At 42.6% G+C, this 16,893-nt stretch overlaps 1 protein-coding gene across 4 annotated transcripts in view; it reads right to left on the reverse strand.

Annotated features, from left to right (window-relative positions):
• Delta (neurogenic locus protein delta) overlaps positions 1 to 16,893 on the reverse strand; it is a 1,656,387-nt gene that overhangs the window by 24,860 nt on the left and 1,614,634 nt on the right. For 2 of the 4 annotated variants that reach the window (XM_067142151.2, XM_067142155.2), the window contains 4 exons: positions 8,625 to 8,729; positions 8,329 to 8,407; positions 2,627 to 2,737; positions 1,375 to 1,677 (listed from right to left, as the gene is read on the reverse strand). In XM_067142151.2, coding sequence (XP_066998252.2) covers positions 1,375 to 1,677; positions 2,627 to 2,737; positions 8,329 to 8,407; positions 8,625 to 8,729 — 598 coding nt within the window. Of the gene's footprint in view, positions 1 to 1,374; positions 1,678 to 2,626; positions 2,738 to 2,969; positions 3,325 to 8,328; positions 8,408 to 8,624; positions 8,730 to 16,893 lie in introns of those variants that run through there. The other 2 variants (XM_067142152.2, XM_067142153.2) reach the window with 2 other exon arrangements.

Here is a 16,893-nt window from a genome sequence, read left to right on the forward strand (position 1 = left end):
GAAGTACTGTAATTCTTCCAAACGTAATCGACGATATAAGTAAATGCAGTAAATTAAAATAAATACAAAATAAATTTTGAACTACGTCAACAATGTTCAAGATACATTTATAGGAAAGTAATTTTGAAAAAATTACGAAAGAAGCTACAAAGATGTAACATCTACGTAATTACTTTCTATGACAGACTAGTTTTTTTCAACACAAAAAAAAGAAAGGACGGGTTATCTGTCTAATAAATATAATAAACTAAGGTAATTTGACGATGCAACAATCTAGTAACACTGAGTAACATAAGATAATGTAACTCACGAAGATTTATCCAATATAGTAAAAGAAAAACAAAGGCATATAACTATTTGAAGTTATATACGTCCCTTCATACAATATAGTTTACTCGTTTTATTAAATGTAAAACTCTAAGGCATGAGCTGCTAAAAATAGTCTTTGGTTCGTATAAAATTCGGTATTATATCAAGTCGCAGACAACCAAGATCATCCCGAAAAATTCGGATGGATGAATATACCTACATTTAAGTGTTCATTAATGAAACAAACTTAGAAAACTCCTTGTGGAAGCTTTATCGCAGCTAAGGGCAAACTCGTAAAAATCAATCCTCTATTAACCTACATGAACATGCACGCACACCAAAATCTACTCTCAAACCTATTCTTTTACATTTCCTCCAGACTCTGTAGGCCTTCAGTGTTTGATCGCTCCTACTTGGAATTTGGAGGCTCCAGCATCCCTGCCGTGCTAACAAGCAACACAAATATTACGACGGGGAGTGCTGTGAAACAAGCTAACCTACAAAACGTCCAACATTTCCTTCTCAGAAATCCGCCTTTATGCTCTTCTCTTTATTTGGTTTCGAAGTCAGGATCCATCAGTGATTTACCGCAGGTGAAATAAACTAGTCCGTGCAATTACACATCATATAAAATATAAAATCTCGTCCAATTAAAATTATTTTTAAAAACTATTAATTTACAACAATATTAATTCGCTAACCGCTAACAATGAAAATTTACTGACATAATACTTTAGAAAATGATTTACGGGCAAGCCACATCTCGTCTAATTTTGTGTTGATCGAAAGCGATTAACATACAGTATCAGCTATACCGTACCAATTTTGTGCTCTCGATGAACATCACCTCAAGAACATTCCGAAGTGGACAGTAACCAACTTGACGTGTGATAAATCGAGGATGCGAATATATATTTCTTGTGTGTAAAAGTTAACAGCGGTTGCCATACACAGTTACAAACCTACTCATCTGAAAGAACGATGTTCTCTGTAACTATCAACACCAGACCGATCACTTTGCTACACTGTGAAAGTAAAACCAAGATGTGATGTTTCTTCACTTACCGGCCAGGTGAAGTCGAAGGGGAAGCGGATGGGGTTGGAAAAGCCATCCTGAGTGCTGTCAAGAAGGTGGACATTGTTGCCCCCTAATACGGGGGTGATAACGTCTCCGAAAGTACAAGGGGAGGTGGTGTCAATCTTTGCCTGATAATGCTTCAGGCATACTCGGAAGCGCGTCCGGCAAGTCCCGGAACACACGCCCGTGCTGGACGCCCGCTCGCCGCTACAGCATTGCCCTACGCTGTCCTTCCCGTAGTCGTTGATGAAGGATTTGAGCCGCAGCTCAAAAACTCCAGAACAACACACCTGAAAATAGAACACAATTTGTTAAATTCGAACTTAGGTCCAACGAAATAAAGTAATGAATTGAAACTCAAAGTAATCGACATACAGAGCACATGCATATATGGAACCGATAGCAGACATTAAAATTAAGGTATTCTTGCCCAGAAATTATATCGAACTCGCAATTTATAAAGGGAAAGCTACTAAGAAATAATTAGTGCATCGAGACTAAGTCAGAAAATCGAGAATGGAAAATTGTTGTATTTTACTTTATTACTGCACCACTTCATTTCTTTAAAGACCACTTCTCACCGAACATTTTAGAAAAACAGCGTAGTGTTAAGAGAATTAGCACACAAGTTCATACAGATCTTGGTCGGTCCCTGACCAAGTAAAATTTACTACGCTAATACATACGAGTAAGTTACAAACGCAATCTCTCTGGCAGGGTACTTGGTGATATTCACTATCCTACTTGAATGTCTTGCAATATTTAGTTTCCTAATGCAACTACTGTGAAAAATCTCCATTAAACCGCATTCGATATTTATAGTGTGCCCCGATTAGTGGAGAATTGCTTCGTAGGCAATCTAGACATTGATAATTCACATTATACATTCCATAACCAGATAAATTAATATCTGCGTCATTGAAAAATACATCTCCCTACATTCATTATCTCCGACGAGAAGAAAGGAACCAATCGCGATTTAGCAACCCCATTTTAAAGTTAAATGCTAAGTGTATTTCGAACTCGAAACTTTTTCATAAATGATCAGGCGTTGCCCTCGCAATGTTTATGGTGGACACGGCAATGACAGCAGCCTAGAGTCGCGAGAGTAAATAGAAACCAAGTACTATTTAAAAAAAAATTATGACTTCAATTTCAGAAACTAGTTACGTTCTAGCAGATTGCACATCGAGACCGTGAGAACTGTAAACAAGACTCCCATACTGGGTATGTTCTTACCTGATGGAGAGCAGCGAGGACGGCCAACATTGTCATGGGTATCCACCTCATGTTGCCGAAGCACAATTCAGTATCTTGTTGTGGCGAGTTAGACGCTATCACCGGTGCCACCTGCAACACCGCGCCATCCGATCAGCAACGACTCGCTGTCAAGCACTCACATAAACAACTTGATGTTTCCACTTTGGGTATTAAAACTTGTCTATCTTTTTAATTTGTTAAAGATGAAAAATTACTGAACACCACAACACGCAAATCACTTTTAAGAACACTTAATCCAGGGGATACAGACAACCCGAATTATAACACACATACTCAGGTGATGATCAACATTCATACGTACTTTTAACTTTTTTATATCCCATAATTCACACACATATACACATTTTTTTCCGGTTGTATAGATCCGGTAAATTATTTCTTCACATGTAGTTGACGAAAAACAACATAAAAATCCGAAAACACTGGCAGCCTTCCTCGGATAAAGAGGAACCCGTATCAAAATGTATACGCGCACAAGGGGGGCTTGTTCCCGGCTGTCACACTGACATCATCCCAGAACCGTAGGTGCCAGCAGACTGAAGTGTAAAGCGGCGTCTGGTGGGCCAAAGCAGAGCAACCTCCACGACGCGCGCGTTACCTAGCGGACCAACAACTAACTAGGTAGTAGATCTCTTCCTGAAATACTCGCCAGATGTCGGTACTGCACATAACTCTTTATAACTAAACGCACGTCAGACAAGAAGCTGGAAACTCTCCGCTCGAATACGTCCTCTCACGTGGGCTCTTAACCCTCGACTGTGGCAGCACTAGCCAGGCGCCCCATACTTATAACGTTGAGGACAGCTGCAAGACCGGCTGCATGCACTTCACACTTGCACCGGGGCTGTATACGTCAGAGGCACCCACAAACCCACTCCAAGGGGAGGAATAGTACATAGGGTGACTGTAAGCTTGGTGGCTACAACAAACATACGCATTTCCATTCTATGACGTCACACGGACATCGTTTGTGCGGCTGCCTCGAACAATAATAGGGGTGCATCCCGCAAGTAATTTATGTGTACCAGGTTTTAAAAGGCGTTGGTGATTGTTTTTTTTTAAAGATAAACACAGTGGATATATCAGTCCCTAAGTTTTAAAAGACAGGAGTTCGTTAGGCTTGCTAACCACACCGCAAGGTACCCATAATGTTGGAGAGTTACTTTATAAAGAATTTTGAGCCGATGACGTAGATGGCAGGCCCCTGTAAACAACAATAATCATCATCTTCATAAATAATTGAAGTCAATACAAAAATAATAATTTCAAGTTTATCCGCTAGATATGCCATATGATGGACAAAATACAAAAAGAGTAACTGGTAATTTTTCTAATCACAGAGTGAATTGGCTACAAGGTCTAACCTTCTATTCAGGAGTTGGTGGGTTCGAACCCCGTCGTCGGCAGCACTGAGGGTGACGTTCAGAGGTTTCCCATTTTCACGCCAGGCGAATGTCGATGTTATACCTTAATTTAGGCCACGGAGGCCACCTATCCAGTCTTGGTCCCTTTCCAATCTCACCCTCGTCGCTTTAGTGAGAAGTTAAAACGTTAGCAAACATTAAAATATTTACGCAGAAAAGAAACTGCCAACCCTAATAAATTGGGAGAAAGGACAAGAAGAAGAAGAAACTAGCCAATCTGCCAGAATGGCTCAGTGATTTAACTTGTTACTTATCAATCTGTGTGCCAGAAAGGTGACCAGAATCCCACTGTCAGCCATCCACAGAAGAGTTTTCTAATATTTCTCATTTTAATTAGTTTTTGTAAGATATGATTATGACTACGTATTCCCTAATGCAAGGCCCCAGTAATTACAAGTATCTATAACGAAGAAAATACAATATCATAAGTTAATGGTTAATTTTAACACATTGAGTGCACATGAAATCAATGACCAGAGGAAACCACGTTTGAAAGGAATGAGCTTTCAACCAGGAATAAACAAGCCTTCTGAAGACAAAACGAATCGCTGTGAAGATACAATGTCAGGGTTGCCATAAAGAACTCTAGCTCCAAAGACAAAATGTTCAGACTTCGAAAAGAGTCGCATCAAAATCACAAACAAGGATGCTGTCATTTCATATAACCAACACGGAAATTCAGGCAAGGAAGAAAGGAGACTACATTTTTCGTTCATTCATTCTCTCATTCATTCATTATTACTTGTACCAATATAGTGAACTAAACTGAACTTAAACCTCTAATAATAATAATAATAATAATAATAATAATAATAATGGTTTGGATCACGTAGCTACCAGCTTGTATTCGGGAAATAGTAGGCAGCCCTGAAGATGGTTTTCCGTGATTTCCTATTTTCACACCAGGAAAGTAATGGTACTACTACTACTACTACTACTACTACTACTATTACTAATAATAATAATCATAATAATAATGTGCTTCGTTTTTCGTCCCACAAACTACATTTTTATGGTTTTCATAGACGCCATGTTACTGGAATTTTGTCTGACAGTTCTTTTATGTGCCAGTAAATTTACCGACACGAAGCTAACGTATTTGAGCACCTTAAAACACTACCGGACTGAGCCTGGTTGGAACCTGTCAAATTGAGTGCAGAAGGCCAGCGCTGTACCGCCTGAGCTACTCAACCCGGCCAAGCGCTGTGGCTGTAGCCTACCTTACTTAAGGCCACAGTCGCTTCCTTCCCAGTCCAACCCTTTCCTATCCTATTGTGGCCATAAACCTAAGTTAGTGTGACATTAAACCACTAGAATAACACATTTTTTTACAAGTTGCTTTACGTCGCACCGACACAGATAGGTCTTATGGCGACGATGGGAGAGGAAAGGCCTTGCAGTGGGAAGGAAGCGACCGTGGCCGTATTAAACTGCAGCCCCAGCATTTTCCTGGAGTGATAATGGGAAACCATGGAAAATAATGGAAAACTAACTTCAGGGCTATCGACAGTGGAGTTCGAACCCACTATCCCCCAAATGCAAGATCACAGCTGTGTGCCCCTAACCGCACGGCCAACTTGCCCCGTAGAATAATAATAATAATAATAATAATAATCATAATAATAATAATAATAATAATAATCGTGGTCAAGTGATTCTCGCCACTGTCACGAATTAGTTTTACGGACTAGAACGGGATACACACTGTCCAGGCTAATATACTGAGCCATCCAAGAAGAGGTTTTTTACTTCACCGGGCGAGTTGGCCGTGCGGTCAGGGCTGTGAGCTTGCATCCGGGAGATAGTGGGTTCGAATCCCACTGTCGGCAGCCTTGAAGATGGTTTTCCGTGGTTTCCCATTTTCACACCAGGCAAATGCTGGGGCTGTACCTTAATTAAGGCCACGGCCGCTTCCTTCTAACTCCTAGCCCTTTCCTATACCATCGTCGCAATAAGACCTATCTGTGTCGGTGCGACGTAAAGCCACTAGAAAAAAAGGAGTTTTCGGTGGGAATCATTTAAATTCCGTTCAAAAGCCGAGATTTTATCAAACATACAAGCTATGCCCACTTACTTCTTTTTACTTACTTATTTACTTAATAATTTCACTCTCTCTCCGTACTACGTGCACCGTGCCCATGATCTACACGTCTCAAGCCCCTGCCATAAAAGAATGGTATATAATGTTACTTTAAAGTGTTTGGTACAGTATAACGTTCGTCCAGCAACCGAGCTTCATAGCCGGCTAGGCTGAATACTCCTGAATATTTTCATTCCTCCCCGGAAAGGAGGAGGTGGGCATGGGGCTGAGTAGTTCAAACGGTAAGATGTTGGTCTTCTGAGCTCATGTTGGTGGGTTTAATTCCAGCTCAGACCGGTGGTATTTGAAGTTGCTCGAAGTCGTCAGCATCGTGTAGGTAGATTTAGTGGCACATAAAAGGACTTGCGCGGGGCAAAATTCTGGCACATCGCTGTCTCCAGTAACGGCAAATGTAATTAATTGGACATTAAACCAATATCATCATAATCATCATCATCATCACCACCACCTGGTTCCATAGTCGAATGATCAGAGAAATGGGTTCGATTCCACGCCAGACCGGAGGTTTTAACAACATACGGTTAATTCTTCTAGCTTTGGGGGTGTTTGTATTCGTCTTAATACACACCTGCTCATCTAAACAGAACATACCAAACCAACCAGCACGGAAACAGGCAACAGCGAATACATCCAAATAGGTTTGGCATCAGGAAAGACTTTCTTTCTTTCTTTCTTTCTTTCTTAATCCGTTTACCCTCCAGGATTGGTTTCTCCCTCGGACTCAGCTAGGGATCCCACCTCTACCGCCTCAAGGGCAGTGTCCTGGAGCGTGAGACTTTGGGGCGGGGGATACAACTGGAGAGGAGGATCAGTACCTCGCCCAGGTGGCCTCATATGCTATGCTGATCAGGGGCCTTGTTGGGGGAAGGGGATGATTGGAAGGGATAGACAAGGAAGAGGGAAGGAAGCGCCTGTGGCCGTGAGTTACGTACCATCCCGTCACTTGCCTGGACCGGGCGAGTTGGCCGTGCGCGTAGAGGCGCGCGGCTGTGAGCTTGCATCCGGGAGATAGTAGGTTCGAATCCCACTATGGGCAGCCCTGAAGATGGTTTTCCGTGGTTTCCCATTTTCACACCAGGCAAATGCTGGGGCTGTACCTTAATTAAGGCCACGGCCGCTTCCTTCCCACTCCTAGGCATTTCCTATCCCATCGTCGCCATAAGACCTATCTGTGTCGGTGAGACGTAAAGCCCCTAGCATTTGCCTGGAGAAGTGGCTGAGGTGGGAATCGAACGCACATCTACTCAGTTGACCCCCGAGGCTGAGTGGACCCCCTTACAGCCCCTCGTACCAGTTTCAAAATTTCGTGGCAGAGCCGGGAATCGAACCCGGGCCTTCGGGAGTGGGAGCTAAACACGCTAACCACTGCACCATAGAGGTGGACCAGGAAGGATATCAGGTGTAAAACTTGGCCAAATATTCATAGTGTGTTGATCCCAATTAGGGAAAGGGCATTATTATTATTATTATTATTATTATTATTATTATTATTATTATTTACTACTTATCCGTGGCTTAGACGGCAGCGGGTCGGCCTCTCACCGCTGGATACCGTAGTTCAAATCTCGGTCACTCCATGTGAGATTTGTGGTGGACAAAGCGGAGGCGGGACACGTTTTTCTCCGGATACTCCGGTTTTCCATGCCATTACATCCCTGACCCGTCAAGGACTGGAAAACAGGTTGTAGGGTTTCACTACTTCATAGACGAGTGCGTTAACACACCCACCACATGAAGCTTAAGTTAAGTGTTCGATCGTTCACCGTGAGCTACAGTACAGTAGCCTACGTCTAGAGGAAAAGAGGAAGAGGTATCTTACAGATAATACGTTGGAGAGCTTCAGATCACATCCTTAATTTGTCGACGATGTGATAGGACAGGAAGGAATCAACCGTAGTCTTATTTAACGTACACTCCCAGCAGTTGTCTGGTATGAAAATGGGAAACCATGGACAACCATCTTCAGGGTTGCCGACAGAGAGGTTCGAATGCAAACTCACAGTTACGTCAATCGAAACGCGCAGCCAACTTGCGCGGTGAGAGTTTAGATTATTATTATTATTATTATTATTTAAATGTACAAAGATAATTTTAAATATAATGAAAGTTTAAAAAAAAAACTTATGTTCTTATACCAGTCGCACGAAGAGGCGCAGTGGCTTGCAGGCGAATCTCAGCTTTTGTTGGTCAGCAGAGAAAGCATCCTCCGGACGTCTGTAACCAACCAGAAACGATGGATCGTCCCCAAATGTTCAGCTTATTAAAATCGAAGCAGAATTTGTCCAGGTATGTCTCGTGTAACTAGGAGAATCTCTCCCCCTGGTAGAAACTTACCTGCACACTAATTATCATGCTTTAATGTGTTCAAATATGCCATTATGTTATTAATAAAATAAGTGAATAAATTATTTATATTAGGCCTATTACTTACTTGAAATATGGCTGACTAACAGTAGTTGTCCTGCTTGTGTACCAATTCCGCCGACCGTCGATCTTCAATTTTAAGATCACGGCAGCCTCAGAATATTGAACTGACCTGAAACAAAACATGTTATGTAAGTATGTTTTCTTGCTGCCTGTTTAACGTCGCACTGACATAGGATTTTGGCGACACCGAGGTAGGAAAGGGCTAGGACGGAGAAGATAGCTGCTGTGGCCTTAATAATGTACACCGGGCGAGTTGGTCCTGCGGTTAGGAGCGCGCAGCTGTGAGCTTGCATCCGGGAGACAGTGGGTTCGAACCCCACTGTCGGCAGCCCTGAAGATGGTTTTGCGTGTTTTCTCATTTTCACACCAGGCAAATTAAGGCCACGGCCACTTCCTTCCCACTCCTAGGCCTCTCGTATCCCATCGTCGCCGTAAGACCTATCAGTGTCGGTGCGACGTAAACCAGATTGTAAAAAAAAAAAAAGTAAAAAAAAAATGTACAGCCCCGACATTTGCCTGGTAGGAGGTTCGGAAACCACGGTGGACCATCTCCAATAATTCAGTCCATGCGCTTCGAAATTGCTCTGTCCCGAATACAAGATTACAGCTACACGGCCCGTACCATGTAGCACAAAATAATAATAATAATAATAATAATAATAATAATAATAATAATAATTGTGCCAGCTGACGAAGCCCGTCGCACTCCTCTGGGGCAATGATTTACGACTGAGAGATGATATGAAATGATACTGGAGAGTGATGCTGGAATGAAAGATGATTGGGAAAACTGGAATGCCCAGAGAAAATCCTGTCCCGTATCCGCTTTGTCCAGCAAAAATCTCACATAGGGTGACACTGATTCGAACCACGGAACCCAACGGTGAGAGGCCGGGGCGCTGCCGCCTGAGCCACAGAGGAGCAAAGCCATCGCCGTGCAAGAAACCAAGGCAATTTGAGGGGTCGAAAGTAACCTCGGGGCAAAATGGGGTATGAAATTTAGCCCTATGCCTGGCCAGAACTGCCCTAGTAATAATAATAATAATAATAATAATAATAATAATAATAATAATAATAAACTATTTTCCTACCTTAATTAAGGCCACGGCCGCTTCCTTCCCATTCCTAGACCTTTCCTGTACCATCGTCGCCACAAGACCTATCTGTGTCGGTGCGACGTAAAGCAAATAGCAAATAGCAAAAAAACTATTTTCCAGTCATTGACCGGGTTAGGGATGGAATGAATGAAGTCCCCATCTTGCGGCGAGGATAGGAATTGTGCCGGCTGCCGAGGCCTGTCGCACTCCTCTGTGACAATGATTAATGACTGACCGATATAATGAAATGATAGTAGAGAGGGTTGTTGGAATCAAAGATGACAGGGAAAGCCGGAGTACCCGGAGGAAAACCTGTCCCGCCTCCGCTTTGTCCAGCACAAGTCTCACATGAAGTAACCGGGATTTGAACCACGGAACTCAGCCGTGAGAGGCCAACGCGCTGCTGCCTGAGCCACGGTGGCTCCAATAATAATAATAATAATAATAATAATAATAATAATAATAATAATAATAATAATGTGTGTAACAAGCACTCAATTGTGATTGGCGTTATGGGATGCCAGCGTGTCGGAATTTTGACCTTATTGTGCCAGGAAACATACTGACACGGATATCTCGCATTTAAACATTCTTAAATAACAAGCGACTGCGCTGGGATGCGATTCTGCAACCTTGAGCATTGGACGAGAGCCGAGAACCAAACTACGCAACGCAAACATATTTTTTCAAGTGGTTTAATGTCGAACCAGTTCAGAGACTGTTCAGACAACGATTAGGTAGGAATGAGCTGGGACGGAGTAGAGAACGGCCGTAGCCTTAATCAGGGTACAGCCCAACATCTGCGTGGTGTGAAAATGGGAAACCATGAAAAACCATATTCATGGCTGCCGATTTGTGGGTGGAGGGGGGGGGGGGTGTTGGTGATCGAAATCACAATCTTTCGATTGCAAGCAAGGAGGGAGGCGGTTCGTAATACCAATAGCCAACTAGCTCGGTAACGAACTTTTTTTACTGTCTTACAATGGGTTTCACATTTTATTCCATTTCAATTGTTGACACTGCACCGGCCATTCAAGTAGTTCAGTCCAATAACAGCAATGGACTCATAACTTAGTACTCTAACGTATTGGTTCGCATATACCGGTAACCGAACTGCTGTGATTCGCTGACGATCTCTATATATAAAATAAGAGTTTTGTCTATACATTGCTCAGAATTTTTGAAAAATAATGGTATTTCTGTATTGGTCTTGTCCACAGTAAGAAGGAAATGCGATTTTTAATTTTTCGTCATCGCGAGAATATGGCTGAACAGAATTTGATGAAATTCGGTATGTAAAATCGGGGAACAATTTTATTCGCGATGGATGAAATGGTAGTTTTGGGGAAGGCCGAAGATGTAATTATCAAATATCTTCGTAGAAGGTCTGCACACACTAACGCGAGATGCGGGAGCGGAAGCGGGAACGATCCCGTCGCGAACTATTATGAGCACAGCAGGATATTATGGATCCATTCATAACGGTGCGTCACTCTCCCGCCTACATGGCGGGATTGCAGCGAGCCATATTCAGTTTGCAGCATGCAGCGTTTTCCCGCGTCCCGCATTCAGTGTGACAGTAGCAATGGCGACTGAATAGTTGAAAAAATGAAATGAAATGGCGTATGGCTTTTAAGTGGCGGGAGTGTCCAAGGACAAATTCGGCTCGCCAGGTACAGGTTTTTTGAATTGACACCCGTAGGCGACCTGCGCGTCGTGATGAGGATGAAATTATGAAGACGACACATACACCCAGCCCCCGTGCCAGCGAAATTAACCAATTAAGGTTAACATTCCCGATCCTGCCGGGAATCGAACCCGGGACCCCTGTGACCAAAGGACAGCACGCTAACCATTTAGCCATGGAACCGGACGACTGAACAGTTGATAGAGTGCGTTAAGAAACATTCAATGCTTTACGACATGAGTGATGAAGATTACAAGAATGTAAGGAAGCAAGGTATGTTGTGGGATGAAATAGGAAAAGAACTGCATATACCTGGTAGGTATCAATTCTTTAATTATCACTGTTTGTGCCCAACTATTTTGCACATATTCCTCCGTTCGTAAACTTTCAGATACATATAAGATGTATACTAATGATAATAATAATAATGTTATTTGTTTTACGTCCCACTAACTACTCTTTTACGGTTTTCGGAGACGCCGAGGTGCCGGAATATTAATAGTTGTGGTAATAAAATTAACGGCTCCGAGAATTGATGATACCCCTGCTAAGTGGAGAGAGAAAATTGCTAAGTCAACAGAAGCACCAGCGTGTGCAATTCCTGAGGAAAGAGGAGGATAAACTGTTCAACCAGTACCTGCACCGCTTTCCACTAAACTACTTCTAAGTAATAGGACAAGTGAAGGAGGAAGTAATCAGAAGCTTATGTTGAGTTATATTTCCATCACCTTCTATGATTTGCTTACCAACTACTTTAAAATTATTAGCTTTAATTGTAAGAGTGTTAGGGGGTTGATTTGGGTATGAGGTATCTAAATTTTCTTTATCTTATAACTTATTATCCTTAAAGATATTTATAGTATCTAATTTGTTAGGATCAATATGGTTTATACCCTTTATTAGAACGTATGGAGTTAGTTATCTACCTTTATTTTTGGGGAAACAAGTTTTTAAAACTATGGACCAAGGTTGAAGTGAGGATTGAGGTGGCCAGATAATCTATAAACAATCTGTTCGATATACTCAGATGGTTCAGGATTGGAATGTTCTCCCTTGAGGCCAAATATCTTTTTGAGGAGCAACTGTGATTACAAATCTTCTATCAGCTGTTCCTTATTTAGGTATTGATTTAGTGCAATGAGTTTGAGGGGGATTCGCAGTTGATAATGCTACCCTCACTCGATTCTTCACCTTCCATTTTGTTCTACCATTCATTGTTGCTATAATAGTTATAATTCATCTCTTATTTCTACACCAAACAGGGTCAAATAACCCTTTAGGTTTAAATAGAAACTCGGATAAAATTCCATTTCATCCTTATTTCACCTTTAAGGACATTTTTGGTTTCATCATTATAGTTGCCATTCTGCTATTATTAACTCTTCTCGAACCTTATATACTAGGAGATCCTGATAATTTTACTCCTGCTAACCCTTTAGTTACACCTGTTCATATTCAACCCGAATGATATTTCCTTTTCGCATATGCAATTTTACGGTCTATTCCTAATAAGTTAGGTGGAGTAATTGCAGGAGTTCTTTTACGTGCCAGTAAATCTACCGACACGAGGCTGACGTATTTGAGCACCTTCAAATACCACCGGACTGAGCCAGGATCGAACCTGTCAAGTTGGGGTCAGAAGGCCAGCGCCTCAACCGCCTGAGCCACTCAGCCCGGCAAGATGTATACTAAAACTATCTATAGGCTACGCTGTTGTTATGCATGCCAAAGAACTCCACAAATTTCTCACGATCAGCGGGTGCTCGTCGTGCATCATTGCCAACATTTTCAAAGGCTCCCAGTCCCGATTCTGGTAGATCTAAATCTTCGTAATATGTTGACTTTTCTCTCAGGAAATTGTGCGGAATGCACGTTGTTCTAATGATTAGCTTATCTGTGTCCACATGAACTTCCATGGGTCTGTGTAAAGACAAAGACGAACTTCGCAGCGACCGCGGGATCGTACGTTTCGTTTCGCTCCGGCTCCCGCTTCCGCCTCCCGCGACCCGCGTTGGTGTGTGCAGACCTTTATTGGTGGTCCTAACGATAAATACTACGTTACAAAAGTTATAGAAAATACAATTTTTTTTAAATTATTATTATTATTATTATTATTATTTTTTTTTTTTTTTTTTGCTATTTGCTTTACGTCGCACCTGCACAGATAGGTCTTATGGCGACGATGGGATAGGAAAGGCCTAGGAACGGGAAGGAAGCAGCCGTGGGCTTAATTAGGGTACAGCCCCATCATTTTCCTGGTGTGAAAATGGGAAAACCGAGCTCGATAGCTGCAGTCGCTTAAGTGCGGCCAGTATCCAGTATTCGGGAAATAATGGGTTCGAACCCCACTGTCGGCAACCCTGAAGATGGTTTTCCGTGGTTTCCCATGTTCACACCAGGCAAATGCCGGGACTGTACCTTAATTAAGCCCACGGCTGCTTAGGGCCACGGCCACTTGCTTCTCACCCCTAGCCCTTTACTGTCTCATCGTCGCCGTAAGACCTATCTGTGTCGGTGCGACGTAAAACAAATAGCAAAAAAAATTGGAAAACACGTAAAACCATCTTCAGGGCTGACGACAGTGGGGTTCGAACCCACTATCTCCCGGATGCAAGCTCACAGCTGCGCTCCCCTAACCTCACGGCCAACTCGCCCGGTTTATACAGTTTTAACGTACCGGCTGTGATAACAGAGAAATTCATAATTTAGAGTTTTGTTGTTTAATCCATGTCAACGCCGAGCATCTCCGACATGGAAATATAGTCCAATCGTGTTAACTGGCGTTGGTGGTGGTTCTTATCGTGATTGTCTTCAGGTGAAAAACCACGTGGTCCTCAGCCCACATCAGCAAGGGGAATTGTAAATATGACTATCAAAATCGCGAAGGAACGTCGTGGAAGTAGGAAGAAGGACTCCCTTTAAATTGGATACCCTAATATCAAGGAGGTTTTTTTACATTACGTCACACTGACACATAGGTTTTATGACGACGATGGGAAAGGAAAGGCCTAGGAGTGGGAAGGAAGCGGCCATAGCCTTAATTAAGGTACAGCCCAATCATTTGCCTGGTGTGAAAATGGGAAACCACGGAAAACAAGGGCTGCCAAGACTACGGTTCGAACACACTATCTCCCCGATGCAAGCTCACAGCTGCGCGCCTCTAACCGCACCCGCTAGCTCTCCCGGCGTATCACAGAGTAGGAAGAATAAATATGAAAGTCTACAACATCGAAAGCCTATGAAATTGATCAACAGTAACATTATATTGACTATTGTTTGTTTTGATGTTCTTTGTCTTCTCTGTTGCCATTCGTTTCCTATAGATGGCATTACTTCTGCGTGCCCAGTAGGACAGCCAGTCGGAATATTGTCGAGATGTACAGTAGCCGGGGAGTTAGATAAATTTCCTTTCTGGCATGCCATTCCTCTGGTCTCAAATATAACGAGACTGTAAGCCCCAACACAGATACGATACAGTAAGAGGAGGATGTCAGGTATATGATTGCGTTGTGCACCTTCCCCCCCCCCCACCTCCCACTCACCCTGCCACACCTACCGTCGTCGTACGAGGGAACCTTATCATGTCCCAGACACCCTCTTTCCTCTAAGACATGAATGAAGGTCTTGTACAGCGTATCTCTTATCAGGCAGTTCGCTTCGCAGACTTCGGATGTCACCCACAACTTTGAACCTTACCTGGTTCCTACGTTGCAAATATTCATTTACTTCGTCCCTTCCTGAACTACTACTACTACTACTACTACTACTACTACATTTATATCTTTTCAATCGCTGATGGTCTCTTGGGTCGGTAGATGCAGAGTGGGTCTCGGCCCATACGTAGCCACGGCTGGTCCGTGGTCCAACAGCTCTGCACTCTGACCGGCCAACCGAGCAGAGGAGGAGTGGCCACGGCTCTACCGTGGCTCTACGCTTCTGCATTCGGGAGACGGGACCGAGCTGGACCTCACGGCTGGCCCCAACCGTCGGCTGTCCTGAGAATGGTTTTCCGTGGTTTTCCGTTCTCCTGCACTACGAAGAATGCCGGGACAATTCCTGGTACAGGAAACGGCCGCCAACCCCCTCACCTTCTCCGTGCATCTCCTTCACCGTACGAAATCTCCCGGCATTAGAGACGGCGTCACTGTCTAAGTGGCCCGCCTAGCCCTTCAGGGGAGGAATGAACATATTTTAGTTTGCAGTGATGGTCTTAGGAGACCCCCAGAGTGCTAGGTTTCTTTTTCACAGGAAAAATTTAACATACCAGTTAAGAATATTTAAGTGTATCATTAGAATGACAACAATCCCATACACCAGCTGAACATTCATACTCTGAATCACCTATACTAACTAACTTCTAATATGGCAGAATAGTGCGGTAGATTTAAGCTCTACATATAAAGTTCACCCTTTTATTAGGAGATCTTGGTAAGTCCCCTCTCGTGTAATATCGCGTCATCATTGAATTATGGTTAAAGTAATTAGGGCTAATCCTAAAAATAAAAGGGAATTATCATACAGTATTGGTGAAATTACTTAATTATTCCCATGGTGTGTGTGTTACCCCAAACCCTCCCCATGGAAATATTACAAACAAAAAATAAACAGAAACAAACAATAAACCAAATAAGCATACAGGGACATAATAGTAGAACCAACAGATCTGTTGAATCTATTTTCTAAGAAGCCTCGAAAGCTGGATTTTAGATTGTAAGCAGAACATACCATTCGCTGTAAAATTGTTGGTTGTTCTTGTCCTGTATTTTAATGTAAGATTTTGTAGTGTACTGCAATCTGAATAATTCACTTTTATCAGTGTCCTTATAATGACAAGTCTTGCATGCGCGTACCACACACGTACAAGCACCTTCAGTGTGTTCTATCATCCGTTTTTATGTATACCCCTCCCACATCGCCGATCCTGGCTACGCTCCTGAGCACAGGGGAGTATTCAGCGAGAGTTTAGGTGACGATTAGGTAGGAAACGGCCATACATTTTAAGAGAATTTTGTCCAACAGGAGCGTTGTCGCATTGATGATGATGATGATGATTATTATTATTATTATTATTATTATTATTATTATTATTATTATTATTTAAAGGGGCCTAACAGTTAGGTCATAGGCCCATGTTGTTGTCTCATTCGAACATGTTTAAATGTCACGGACTCGAGCCGGAATCGAACCGGCTGTCGTGTGAACAGGAGGACAACGATCATCCGCGAAACGAGTTTTCAGTTTAACTTTTGACGAATGCAGCGAGTTTCTTTATCAAAGTCTCAATTATTTCTTTACTTTTCCTGGTCACAATTAATGATATACACACAGATATTACACCGATACGTGTTATCAGCGACAAATAACAGGTAGTAAGTGCACAGGAAGATAAGATGAGCATCATAGTTTGATATAAACATACAGACAACGACCAAGTCATTCATTGGTCTGGTGTAAATAGAAAATAGTAACATCGATTGACTTTATCCTCT

Source organism: Anabrus simplex, chromosome 2 (assembly GCF_040414725.1).
Source record: "Anabrus simplex isolate iqAnaSimp1 chromosome 2, ASM4041472v1, whole genome shotgun sequence".
Taxonomy (NCBI): Eukaryota; Metazoa; Arthropoda; class Insecta; order Orthoptera; family Tettigoniidae; genus Anabrus; species Anabrus simplex.